A 14,300-nucleotide genomic window follows, 5' to 3' on the forward strand; every position below is an offset into this window, starting at 1 on the left:
CTATAGCAGGTGGTTAAAAAGCGAGGCCACCCATGGGCTTGGCCACTTCTGCAGGCCACTGGCTCGTTTTCTGCTTTTCCCCAGGGGCCTCTGGACAGGACAGTGGTATGAGGCCGCTCAGATCTTCTAGAATTGTGAGTCAAGTGATTTTCTTTTGAAGTAATTGTCCATCTATGTTCTCATAATTTTAAAAAATGACATTAATATATTATTATTATTATTATGAACTGAAATTCTCAGAAAAAAAGATTCTACCAGGCTGACTGACTGATTAGAACTTTGTGTTTGTGGAGAGCTGAGATGTTAACAGAGCCCAGATCAAACTATGTTGGGCGTTCTTTTTAGCTTTCCTTACTAGCAATCTATGGCACCCATCTCTGTGTCTGACCTAGAATCCTTGGGACTGTCCCATGAACCCTTTTAGGAATTAACAGGTCACTACTTTCTACCAATGCTAAGAAATGCGTCAGATGCCACCCATGCATTTGAAAAGTGCCTGGATCTATAGTTCTCATTTGTTCTATAATTATGAAGACTCCATGAAACTGTTACCACATTGATCATGGTATTCGATAGCTGCATTCCTAGGTTATGATAGCTCACATCTGGCTCTAAAGCAGCGATCCTCAACTTTCCTAAGGCTGTGACCCTTTAATAAACATAAAATTATCTTTATTGCTACTTCATAACTGTAATTTTGCAACTGTTGTGAATATAAATATGTAAATATGTAAAAATAATAATGTAAATATCTGACAGGCAGGATATCTGATATGGTACCCCTGTGAAAGTCCTTCAAATCCCAAAGGTGGTCATTACCCACAGGTGGAGAACGACTGCTCTCGAATAAATTCTCTCTTCTTCCCTTTGAGATTAGAGCTCAACTTCTGTATTAGTCAGGGTTGTCTAGAGTCACAGAACTTATGGGTCGTCTCTATATAGTAAGGGAATTTGTTGATGACTTACAGTCTGCTGTCTGACTCCCAACAATGGTCAGCAGCAGCTGTGAATGGAAGTCCAAGGATCTAGCAGTTGCCTGGTCCCACAAGGCAAGCAGGCGAAGGGGAGAGAGAGCTGTCCTTCTTCCAGTGTTTTGGGTTGACAGTTACCCTGCGATGTTTTGATGTAGAGGTATCAATAAAAAAAACAACTCCTGGGATGTCCTAGATTTAATTACTGAAGGCCAGAGGGTGAAGAGAAGATACAAAGGGGTTGATTAGTAGTAAACTACAGGCTGAAAGGCACAAAGGGCCTGCTTCAGCAGCAACCATTTCTCTTCCTATGTGTTATTGCAAGATGAAGGTCACAGGGAAGAGCCACACCTGTGGGCTGGTGACCTGTGGGCTGGTGACCTGTGGTCACAGAGCTTCCTTTTCTGGGAGCCCCCCTTTGTGGATCAGCAATAAACCCTCCGATTAGTAGCACATGGGGATGATATATTCATTTCTCAGAGTTTATTAAAAACTCTGCTGGTAGTTAGGGGACCCTGTTTTTCTGGCTGCTACCTGAGCTATTTAAAAGATGCCTTGAGAGGCCTGTGGTAATGACTCAGTGAGTGAGAGAGCTTGTGAGTGAGTGTGAGACCCAAGCTCCTTTTACTTTGGGATATGATCCAGCAGTGGGGATGCTGGACCATAAGACAAAAATGATACATTTTAGTTATTTGTTTTAGTTCTTAAGGAATTTGCATGTACCGATATTAATTTGCATTTCTTTTTTTTCTTCTCATTCTCTGTGTAAAGTGCCAGCATTCACTCCTGTGTCCTTTGCCACTGGGCATTCCACATGGAGCAAGTTCACCTCAATTGTGGCTTTGAGTCGCTCTCCTTGACCATCAGTGATGTTTCCCATGGTGCCACACTCCATGTGTCATGTGTTTGCTCTTTTTTTCTTTTCCTTTTTTTTTTTTGAGAAGTATCTGTTTAGGTTTGTTCCCATTTTTAAGAAGGTTATTATGATTGCTATTGATCTCCTTACATATTCTAAAATCACTCTCTTGTTAGATGCATAGTTTGAAAATATTTCTCTCATGTTTTTAGGTTGTTTCTTCATTCTTTTGTCTCCTTCACTGGTGGAGAAGGTTTTCAGTTCAATGTTAGCTCATTTGTCTTTTTTATTTTTTAATTTTCTATGTTTTCTTATTTGGTTCTTGGTCATCCTGGATTCCTAACACATTTCCCCTCTGTCTGCTTCCACTCCTTTTTATGTGGTAAGAGATGGATATCCAGTTTCACTCTCCTGCATGGTCTAGCCTGCTCTGCTGTGCCATGGGCTCATATTTTCTATCAGTAACATGTTTCAGTTCTTACAGCTTTGTAGTGTGCTGTCAAGTTAGATGATATGGTGAGGAAGCTTATGTTCTTTGGTCTCAAATTTGCTTCATTAATGTTTTTGATTTGTTTAGCACTTAGTTGGCACTTCCAAATGTATCATAGGGTCTTTTTCTAGATACGGGGAGGAAATCATTGCGATTTTGGTTGGTGTTGCCCTGGATCTGTAGATTAATCGGTATAAACATTTGAACCAGAATCAAGTCTTTAACGGCACAGACACGGATATCTTTCTGTGTATCTGTGTGGCATCTCAGTTTATTTTTTTTCAGTGTTTTATAACTTGCATTATGTAGATCTTCTCTCCTGGGTAACTTTTTTAGTGGCTGTTTTCGGTTTCAGTCATTTCACAGTTGCTATGTAGAAACACTCTCGATTCCAGCCTGATCTGTGCCTTGCTCGACAATCCTGTGGAGCTCACTTATTAAATGTTGTTATTTTGCTGTTGTTGTTGTTGTTACTTTTCCGAGTCTTTGGAGTTGTCTATATAATATAAGCTCACATCATTTGTCTCCTCTGCCTTTTTATTTCTCCATGCTTCAGTCTTGGAAAGTTGTATATGGACAGGAATTTGTCCCTCTTTTTTTTTTTTTAATCAATTTTTTTGTTCATTGTCTCTCATGTTTTGATACTTTGAGTTGCATCTCTTTCCTGTCTCTGCTTTTGTGTTTGGTTCTTTTATCTTTTCCTTCAGAAAGTGTTGTTTGTTTTTGGAAAGACCAACTTTTTTATTTACTAATGGTTCATATTTTTTTTCTTTAATTTCTCCTCTGGTCTTTATTTTTTCTTCTATTAATTCTGGGGATCAGCCTTGCCTCTTTCTTTCTTTCTTTCTTTCTTTCTTTCTTTCTTTCTTTCTTTCTTTCTTTCTTTCTTTCTTTCTCTCTTTCAGATACGTTTCTTACTTAAGAAACTTCTTTCTCTCTTTCATCCCCTTATATCTTTTCCTTTCCTTTTCTTTTCCTTCCTCCATCCCTCCCTCCCTCCATCCTTCCACACCCCCTCCCTCCCTCCCTTCTTCCATCCATCTCTCTTTCCCTCCTTCCAGTTATCTTTCCTTTTCTTTGTCCCATAGGTTAGAATTGTTATGTTTCTGTTATAATTTAAAGATATTTTAAAAATTCTTTACTTCTTGTTATCTATGAGTTTGTTGCTTAATTTTCATGTATCTTTAGTTTTCAAAGGTTATATTAAATTTTCTTTATAGTTTATTACAATGTAATTGGCAGAGATGTGTGGGGTTATGAGAATCACTGTGAAATTACTGTGGTCTATCATTGTACATATGGCTTCTTGTAAAGAATGGTCCATGTGCTGTTGAAAATGTATATCTACAGCAGCCAGTAGGAATGTTTGACCTGCTAGGTGTGGAATGCAGGTTCTCTCTGCCTATACTTTGTTGATTTTCCTGCTTGGATGCCGTGTCCGTTGTGGAAAGTAAGATGTTAAAGTAACTTAATTAGCGTTGCATTGTGGTCTCTCTGTTAATGTTATTTTTATATTCTTCAGTGATGGGTGGGTATATCGCTTGTTAAATTGATGTTTTTAAAATTTTTTAAAAAATCACAAATAATAGCCTTCCTTGCCCATTGTCACTGACTCTGGTTTGAGGTGGTTATTCGCTGACCAAGTACAGCTGCTCACTTTCCTCTGGGTTCTGTTTCCACAGCGTGGCTCTCTCTGCAGTGGTCATGTTTGTGTGACAAACCACTTAAGGGAGGAAATACTTATTTCTTGGTTTTTTTTTTTTTTTTTTTTTTTTTGGTTTTTCATGACAGGGTTTCTCTGTGTAGCCCTGGCTGTCCTGGAGCTCACTCTGTAGACCAGGCTGGCCTTGAACTCAGAAATCTGCCTGCCTCTGCCTCCCGAGTGCTGGGATTAAAGCTGTGCGCCACCACCTCAATTCACAGTTTCAGAGGGATCGGTCAAGAGCTGTGTGCAACAGAGAGCAGTTCACATCACCATGCCCTAGGAGGCAGGGAATGTGGGACACCAGTCAGCGCTCAGCTGGATCTTTTGCTTTTCCATTGCATCCAGGCCTCCAACCATGGGACAATGGCATTCATGATCAGGCTAGGTCTCCCCAACCTCAGTTAACCTGGAAACATCCTTATAGATATACCCAGGTGTATGTCTTTCCAACCTCCTATGTCATTCTAGATCTATCTATGTGCACAATGAAAATGAGCTACCACACCACCGTCACTGTCTGTCCTTTACATAGCTTCAGAAGTGAATTTCTTATAAGCAGCATACAGTTGGCTCTTAGGTTTTAACCCATCTGTTGATGCAGTAAGTGAGGGACAGGACCAAACTTACACTGTTATGGCATGGTGTGATAGTGGCAGGAGACAGCCACAGCTATAGTTGATGCAGGCTAGGCTACAAATCTATTCCATAGAGCCTCCATTCTCTGCTAGGAGCCAGAGTGATCCAGAATTCATTCAGGAGCACGAGCTTGGGTGGAGGGTCATTGGAATCTGCCTAGCTTGAAGTCTGCTGCTCAGTTTTGAATTCTAAGTCAATGGGCTGTGCTTACTTCCCCGACCCCAGCAGCTGTTGTAGTCTTTCCCTACATTCTACTTCCTGAGGCTACAGGAAGATGGTGGAAGTGGTCCGTCCATTGGCCACCAAATCAATGCTCATGGCAACAGGATCAGGGCAGAAAGCATGGACTCTGTACCAAGGCTGATAGGTGGTTTCAAATTTAAGGGTAGCATTCAAATGTTCTTTCCTTTCCACAAGTGGGGAAGCATCATTTCCATGTTATACCACTTGTCACTGGAGAAGCGACGACATAAGCAATTCTTTGTCAACACATTTTTTTTTTCATCATATGATAACGAGATCCTGTGATCTCTTATTCTGGCTTTGTTAGCTCTTGTAAAAGTGGTTTTTAAGGTGATTAGAGCTGTTTAAGATGTTTCTGTGGGGAGACCACTATTGGAAGGTTTTAGCCCACTACCATCTTTTTAAGCTTTTTCAACCTTAAGTATTTTGTTACAAAGATATAAAGCATGGTCCACCTCCCAGGGCTTCTGGCAGCTTTCTTAAGGACCTGGGATTAGCTTTTCAGGAATGGAGGAAGATGATGTCCTAATGAAGATTAGGATACAAGTGGAGCACCAGGTCTTCTGTGATGGGAGCCCTCTGCTCAACTCATGTCCAACAGCCACAAGAAAACCATGTTATCAGAACTTGAAAAGTTGAATGATAAAGAGTGCTAGGTATAAAAGCCTTCTAGAACATTCTCACAGAGTCTTCAGGTTGGTCCTGAGGCACTGTTTTCCTCTTTGGCTCCAGCCCTCAGCGAAGACCTCTTCTGTCCCTTTTTTTCTTGTTGGAGGAAGGATTAATTTCTTAATCTCTTCCTTCCGTGATGATAGATACAAAGTATGAAATTGAAAGGGCCCCCCTCTCCCTTTTAGGGTGTTCTAAGGAGACTGAGAACACTGTGTGTGAGGGTGTGTGTGTGTGTGTGTGTGTGTGTGTGTGTGAGAGAGAGAGAGAGAGAGAGAGAGAGAGTGTGAGAGGGGGGAGGGGAGAGGCAGAGGGAGAGAGAAAGGCAAAGGCCACCCCGCCAGTGTCACAAGATAAATAACTGGGTAGCAAGCAGTCTCCATAATCTTTAAAGCTGGAGGTGGCTTACAAAGGATAAAACCCTCCGTCCCTGCACACAGAGCCCTGTTCCTCCCTGAAACAGTAAGACATCCAGAGCCCAGGGGTTGAAGTCCTTGTTTATTGTTGCAGCAATTCTTATACAGACATTAGCGTTCAGTTAAATAAGGAGATAGCACATTAAATACATCACAACCCCAAACCAGACAACTGCCGCCACGGCACAAAGAAGGGGAGGGTGGGCCAGGACCGGTGGGTAACCAGACTGTCAGAGGAAATACATTCAGTGGGTGTGCAGTATCAACATTCCAGGCTCACGTGGAGATATATTTTATTTATATATATTTATATTTATATATAGAGATCATTGAGTTTCGTGTATACAAAGAATGATATTGTTACAAATACAATACTATACTTCTCCCGATGTTTTACAGTAAGCGCTAATGTTACAGAACAGGGGTGTGGGTTCATACCCCTAGTGCTGTGCTAAGTATGTACAAGAGATTTCATTCCCACACAGTCATCACACACTGCCTTAGATGGAGGGAAGATAAAATCAGGGTTTGTGTACTCAAGTGGACCCTAACCAGGGAAGGAGCAGACAGAGGTGAAACTCAAACTAACAAGTAGCCTGGTGAAGGTGAGGGTTAAAACATCAGCGAGAGGTGGCCCTTGGTTGTAAACATTGGTGACAGCTACACCAGTGGGTGGAGAGACCTGAGCAGGGCTCCGTGGGTGGGTTTTCATCAGTGTGCCAAGGGAGCATAGGTGTGGGCGGGGCTGCAGGAGGAGGGAGGGGGAGCTATGGGGGAGGTAGTAGGTTACTCTGGACTCCCTGAAGGCCAATGTTGATGGGCAAAGTTCAGAAAGCAAACCCGTGTGCAGGGAGGTGGCAGCCTGCCTTGTGCTCTACTCCCTCCCACCCCCTGGAGCCTGCTGTGGGGAAGGAAGGGATCGCTCAGGAAGTGGGCTCCTGCCATGGATCTGTGAGCCTTCCCTTCTCTCACGAACTCAAGGCTGATGGTGGCTCCCTGAAACGCTCCCCAGGAGGAAGCAGAGGCAGAATGGGTTCTAGTGCAACCTCATTGGATTGGGGGAGGGGGGAGGCAGGGTGTGTGTGTGGATCTGGGAGCCTGCCCCAAAGCCAAGTCACCAGCATGTTCCAGCTGAGTGGGCACAGTGGCTTTGTGCCTTGCGGTTTGAGGAAGGCGGCTCTGTGGGTAGTCGGCCCCATTATTGAGAGCGATGAGATATTTACATATGTAACGGTGTATATGAAGATGCCAGACAAGACCTGACCCCAAGTTTAACCATTCAGTCTGATGCTAGCAGAGGAAGAACATGTTTCAGCAGGGGACCTGGACCAGGGCACAGCTTTTCCCTCTGGGAGGGAGGACCCTCCCTTAACACAGGAGACTAAGTAATCCTTACAATCATGCTAAACTGTTAGTTCCCTAGGAGAGCTTTGCTTTCTGAGCCCCTCTTAAAGCTTCCAGGCTTCCTGTGCAAGGAGAAAGGAGAGCATTCTCTTTCCTCTTTCCCTGGGGTGGAGAGACTTCATTGGGCGTGATGACTGGTGGGGGTCGGTCCCGGTCGGGTCCCAGGTTAGCCTCTGAGGTCCTGCTTCTGCCTTCCTGTCCAGGTGCTTGGGCATCTGCCCATGGTGGCCACCCTGGGTCAGACGGACATAAGCCTGTCAAGGGCCTTTACCAAGGTTCCCAATGCCAGAGATGGCAGCAATAATGTCCCTCTTTGTCCTACCCATCATCTCCGGCAGAGGAGAGATGGACCACAGCCTTCAGTGTGTGGTGATGTTAGATACCTGACAGATCAGTTATTTCAGATGTGAAGAAAACCCAAGCCTTGGCCCCTGGTCTCCACATTTGCTGGGGTCTGACCTTGGGCCTGGTCCGTGCAGGAGCATTCTGTTAGACACCCTTAAAATCAAGTCCCGATGGCCTGGCTCCTGTGGTCCTAACTCCACGTAGCTCTCACAGCAACAGGCCCGGTCCTTCTCAGGCAGCTTGCTGGACAGCCGGAGGCCTCATATCACTGAGGCTTTTTGTGCTAGAGTAAAACTGAGGGCTCACGGCAGATCCCAGCAAGCACCGGGCTTTCCCGAATCTCTCCAGACATTTCATGAAGTCAGAGAACCCAGGGGTTGGCTGTTTCCCACCCTGGCTGAGGCCTCCTATTCCATCTCTTGTTCTATTCACATCTCTCCCTCCCCCAGACCCCTCTCTTCCCTCCATAAATCCATCCTTCCTGACACTGCTCACTGAACTCCCATTTCCAAAGATACAATATAAATATCCCAGATGCAGAGAACAGGGATTATATTCATACTACAAAATATATTAGTTTTTTTTCCCCTGTCTCTACTGAGGTCATCAATGAAACAAAACAAAAAACAAAAACAAGAACAAAACCAAAAACTAGCCACATCCCACATGGAAACAAACTGCTCTTTGGACCAAGAATAAGTGGAAGCTGGCTCAGAATGGTATTAGTAAAACACATGGACTAGACTGAGACGTGATCCACAACGTAAGGCAACTGATGGAGGCACCAAGCCCTCCATACTAGCTGCAAAATCCCAGATCTACAAGACAGTAGGGCGAGTTTCTGGAGCACAGCTGGGGATTCCTAGGCCCACCACCAAGTGTTAAGTCTGCCCGATTTAGTGGCTTATCTGTTCTTTATAATATCACATCCTCACTAGCAGCTGTGAATGGGCCCAGGCTGGCTTAGCCTTGGGGCAGGGAAGCAGGACACTAGGGCACCCACATCACAGTGTGACCCTCAAGAACCTCCAGTGTGTACATGGGGTGGGGGGAGTCTTAGAGGGAACTCTGAGCCAACTGTGATAGAGAAGGCCAGGACAGTGTCTTTCTTAGAACAAGGCTGGCTGCTTTCTGCCTATGTCAACCTGCTAGGGGAAGGGATCTTCCAGAGAGGAGCTAGGGGTTCTCCACAGGGTTTGTGTGCTAGGTTTTTAGCCTGCTTCAAAGCAGGTAGGGGGCAAATGTGACAGTGTGCAGGGCTCGTGTGTGTGTGTGTGTGTGTGTGTGTGTGGTACATGTAAGAGCCTGTGCAGTAAGTACATTAGGAGGGTACCACCTGCCTGTGGTTATCCTCCAATTTGTAACCTTGGATAATCTGGGGACCTCGGAGGCCCTATGATTTGCCAGGATCTCTGTGGTGTCACAGCAGCCCTATCCAGGGTGTCACTTCCTCATTTCTCAGCAGTTAGGCCTGCCTTAGCACACACATCCATTGCAACTAAAAGAAACCATGGGAGAGATTTAAAAGTGGCTCAGAAATTCTGGGCAGAAATAATGTGCAGGGCCCCCAACGACATAGCAGGCAGCAAACGTCCTTAAAGATGTGGGCTTTAAGGATGTTCAACGCTGTCATCTGTTGCCAACTCCTTTCCTATCAAGTGAGGTGAGGAGGGCAGAGAGATCAGCCACTGAGTTTTAGGCACTGCTCAGTCACCTCCACGCTGCCTCTGGGAACTTCCTCAGGGAAGTATGTGTCTCCCGGGGAGGGATGGTGCCTCTGTGGGCATCCCCCAAAGGCCCTCCACCATGATCCCAGGGAGATATTAGCTGCTCTCCACCCTCAAGAGGGCACACACAAAACTTCCCTGGTATTAAGGAAGGAACAGAAAAGAAAAAAGAAAAGAAAAGAAAAAACCAAACAAACTGGAGAGAGACAGAGAGCAAAGAGGTCCTTGCCGATTCTTCTCTTCCCATGTAAGACCAAATGTTGGGCGCCAGAGGGGAATGTCTCAGTGGACACACAGGTGCAGCACAAAAAAACACAACCACGGTGAGGAGAGTCCTCCATGCATGCCGCTACGCCACGCCACGCCATGCCACGCCACGCCACGCCACACCCCGGAGGTGCGGCTCAGATGTAAACGGGCTGCTCCTGGGCCGTCAGCAGTCGGTACATGGCTGCTGGCATCGTCTTCATGTGGATCTGAGGGCAGAAAGCCATGTTAGCTGGGGCTGGGAGTAGGGCCTCTCATTATATACAGTTTCCAAGACTGCCCACCCTCAACTCGGCTCTGGGACCTGGTTTTGGAAGACTGAAGCCCACAGGCTTTCTAGAAAGTTGCAGTGACTCTAAATGGTAAGATGATATGGGTAAGGCTTAGTTTTCCAGTTAAAGGCTCCAGCTTTTAAGGCCATTTGGAAAATAAGGAAGGGACCACGGGAAGACGGACTCTGGCTTATGGCAGCCTGCTTCCCTTTCTTGGCAACGTGGGAGTGCCAGCCAGCCCGTCTAGAACTGAACAGCTACTAAAGCAAGAAAGCAGTCCCAGAGATCTAGTTAGGACTAGATGTGAGCCCATGCCAATACTGGGGGTGACTGGCTTGATGGGTCTGGAATCTAATTTTTGTCTTCTAAGCACACTGGGTGGGATTAATTGAGGGGGGGGGGGAGAATAAGATAATCTGGGGATCCAGAGAGTAGTAACACAAAGTGAGCATTGAAAAGAAGGTAACAGGGGGCAGGGGTTCTATCAGCCAGGTCTGAGGCAGAGGGCTGCTTACTAAGGAGCATCTAGGGAGGGGAAAGGAGGCTCCAGAAGGTTCCCAGTGAGGCTAGAATGGCACTAGGGGCACACACGGTACCTCAACCCTGCACAACCCCAGGCTTTATTCCTACCTCCCCAACAGCATTGGAGAGGATGTGGACGATCTTCTCATGTGGTGTGGCTACGACACTCTGGCCATTGATTTCGATGATCCGATGTCCCACGCGGACGCCTCCTCTCTCAGCGATTCCCCCTCTCATGAGGCTGCAGATCTACCAGAGGCAAACATCAGATTACACCTAATGGGCAGTGCCCCACCTTAGAACCACGTCAGGGTGGAAGACTGTCTTCCCTGGAACCCTAGTGCCCTAACATCAACACCCCTGAGGAGCTGACTTGGTGAGGCCTGGGACATGTAAATCTTGTAGGTTCCTGTTATGAGCAGTGGGTTCTGTGGCCTGGTATGGAGCTCAGTGGTTGAATGTCTAACTAGCGTGACAGATTCTGTGTCTGATCCCTAGAGCCATATTCAGTGGCAGCAAAAGTAGGTTCTGCAGGCCCACTGGCTGTCGTCTGTGCACCAGCTTTGCACAGGGGATGTGGCAGGTGTGACCTTCCTAGTGTCCTGAACTCTGACCACTTTCTGTCCTTGTTGGGCCTATCAGGCGGTGGCCAGTGTTTCAGTCGGCTTTCCATAGTCACAAGCAGGCTTACCCATGGAACTGTTTGATGCTGGTATCTTGTACTTGAGGAACACTATTGTGTGAACCAAAGAAGCACTAGAAACCTACTCTGTCCCATGGTGTGGCTTGGGGAGAACAGGGACTTGGTGGTCCCTGGCTAAACTCACTTTTTACTGGAATGGAACTGGTGGCACAGCCAGCCACTGCATAGGGTTAGGCTGTGACCACTGGCGAATGAACTGAAAACCCCAAACCTCTTTATTGGATGAAAAGATGAAGGGAATGAACCAGCCAGAAAAATATTCAATATATCTCCATTTTTAGTTGTTATTAATTTTGGAAAATGGTGTGGTCTGACTCGTACTTACAATTCCATTCTGTACGCTGAAACCCAGCTGGTAGCGAAGGTCCGGCCTCCTTATTAGCACTGTGGTCACTGGGGGGCACCTCACGATGTTCAGCTTCACTCGGGACTGGTTCTTTAAGCCCTTGACACATGAATAAAGTACAGTGGAGATGGTGACCACTCCGTCAGGCAGAGGAAATAAAGACAGACGACGTGGCCTGACCCAGAGGCAGCACCCAGACCTGCAGGCTTCTGACGATCTCACTGCTACTGTATGTGCCTGAGCTGGAGCTGTCCCCATGAGGCCTTCCTGGAACCCGTCCCGTCTGTGTGAGACAGGTGTCCCGTGGATGGCATCTTCACTTTGGAAAATGGACTGTGTCACCCTTGGCTATAAGGAACAGTTATGTGTGCTGAAAGGTGAGGGGTGTGCAGAGTCAGTAGAGAGCCCCATGGCCTCTTCCTCTACAAGGCAGACTCTAGCAGTGACTCCTCACAAAGGGCGTACACGTCCCAGCAAGCAGTCCATCCACACAGCTGGTTCCTTCTGGTCTCTGACTCTTCTTCCCCATTCTATGTCTAGAGAGATTGCCTACCTCATGGACATCACTCCCACAGCAGGATACTCCAGTGAGTTTCTGCCTCCTTGAAGTGTGGATTGTGAACAAATGAAACATGGAGACTGTATATGGGTTCATCCTTGGTTGCCTACCCTACCTCTAGGTCAGAATGGATTGTCGAAGAAAATCTGGTCTTTAATTATGAACAGGAAACAGTTTTTCAGAGCCTATTTGGAGCTTTATACACATTAGCCACACAACCCCTCCTTCAGGCAGGCTCACCTACTACCTCATCAGCTATGTGCTGAGAAATGAGGGCCAGAGAAAAGAACCCATTCTAGATGTGAACATGTTCCCTCCAGTGTTGCTGTCTCTGAGGAAGGCCTGTGCTGCCTGGGCTGCCTCCTGCTTGCCAGAGCAGGTACTCGGAGGAGAGCACGCTCAAAGCTCTCTGAGCCTCTCCCCGCACCTGCTCTCCAGCTGGTGCTCCAAATCCCAGTTCAAGATACACAGTGCCGAGAAAAACGATGATTTTGGCATCCTGGAGCAAATGGACCACACTGGTGTTTCTGGGAGCCCTGCTGCTACAGTTGAGGCTGGGAGATCAGAGCATCCAGGAAATGCCTGCCTGCCTGGACTCCTATCTGCCAAGATCAGCCGCTTAAGAAATGGCTCAAGATCAGCTTAGACTTCCCTCCAAGGGAGCAAGGGAAAAGGGTTTGGAGCTGGGTGAGCATGTTCTTCTCCGAGAGAGCAACAATTAGAAGGAACAGGGATTTGGGGAAAGCTAGATTTCATTCAGGCCCACGATGTCCCCTAGAGGTAGCAACCCATGTGACTTGATGTTCAAGCCAATGCAGGTATCACCAGTGCCCCCAGTGCTTTGAAACAGGCTAGGAAACACCTCCTTAAGGGAGTAGTATTTTCAACATGGTGGAATGAATGGCATGTGCTTTTCCTGCATCAGACACCAATGACAGATTTGGGCCTTCTGTGGACAAGTCTTGTTGTCATGTCAGCAAGGGAGAGAGAAGGTCTGGCTTTCTGCTCCCAGCAGTGGGACGAGCATAGTCAGGTGAGGAGGACAGAGCTGCTGTCCCTAGACCCGAGCTTGTCTCCTATTTCTGCTTCTGTAACAGGAGGCTCTTAGGCACTCTGCTCTATCTTACCTTCTGCACTGTTTTCTACATGGTGACACTGAACTCTCTGTCAGGTCTAGAGAGTTCTTCCAAAATGCCTCAGTCTATGCTGAAACAGCCATTTAAGCTTCAAACGCAGACTCCCTGACATCATACGGTATCACGAAGCATGACAGTCCGGGCCTTTGCCACATGCAGATTATATTTTTTTTCTTGAGCACCTACTCTTTGTTCATTTAAAAGTCACTTACATACCAAGGAATGGGTTAGGCACTAGAAGGAATAAGATTCTCTAGGTCTAAGAACTGGGGAGGGAGAAGGAGAGGCTAAAAGAGGTCACACAGAGAGTATCAGAACTAAGACTGGGTCGTGGCCAAGGCAGCTTGAGTCCCACTACATCCATCCAGTATATCCCCCTGAAGAACAAACACACACTGTAAGATCAGGAGTTTGTGGAAAACCAGAGCTGAGAGTGACAGGGTCTGACCAAAGGGACTGTGGGCCTTCCCACATTGCTCTGGCGAACTGATTCAAAATGCCTCAGCAAAATAACTTCAAGACTGGAGAAAATGTGCTCCAGCGTAAAGCTTAGGAGGTGGCGGTCTGAAATAACCAGGGCACGCTCTGCTCTGCTGAGCCTAATCAGCGTTCAAGTTGGGTCCCATTAACTTAGATTTCCTACCTGCCATTTTGTTGGAGGTGCCAATTAAATAAGTGGTCATTCCGTCCCCATGACAACAGTGAATGATGCCATGAATTAAGAAACACAGCGAGAAAGGAGGAAGAGTGGTCTCTATAGCAACCAGAGCAGAACCAAGATACTCTTGAGAAGGACAGGGAAGCTGGGCACTAGGCTGGAAAGGAACAGACGTCTAGAGAGCAGGACTTGGAGGTAATGGCGTGAACCGAGACGGATGCTAGCATGCTTTGCCTACCAGTGGCGGTGCTTCAGGAATAAATTACACCTGGAAAGGTAAAAGAGCTAGGCAGAAAAGAATGTAGAGGGTTTCTGTAACTAGAAACAGTCTACTTCCTGCAGTGGGGGTGGGGCAATTAGCATTGAAGTGGTAAG

General features: G+C 46.5%; 1 protein-coding gene across 4 annotated transcripts in view; it reads right to left on the reverse strand.

Moving 5' to 3' along the window:
* Positions 1 to 6,055: 6,055 nt before the first annotated feature.
* The window catches only part of Apba1 (amyloid beta precursor protein binding family A member 1), a 192,682-nt gene continuing 184,437 nt past the window's right edge, over positions 6,056 to 14,300 (reverse strand). For all 4 annotated transcript variants that reach the window (XM_085834258.1, XM_021152276.3, XM_085834256.1 and 1 more), the window contains 3 exons: positions 11,552 to 11,671; positions 10,632 to 10,772; positions 6,056 to 9,938 (listed from right to left, as the gene is read on the reverse strand). In XM_085834258.1, coding sequence (XP_085690384.1) covers positions 9,867 to 9,938; positions 10,632 to 10,772; positions 11,552 to 11,671 — 333 coding nt within the window. In that variant the 3' untranslated portion in view covers positions 6,056 to 9,866. The remainder of the gene's footprint in view (positions 9,939 to 10,631; positions 10,773 to 11,551; positions 11,672 to 14,300) is intronic.

Source organism: Mus caroli, unplaced genomic scaffold, assembly GCF_978045245.1.
Source record: "Mus caroli unplaced genomic scaffold, Mus_caroli_1 scaffold_20, whole genome shotgun sequence".
NCBI lineage: Eukaryota > Metazoa > Chordata > Mammalia > Rodentia > Muridae > Mus > Mus caroli.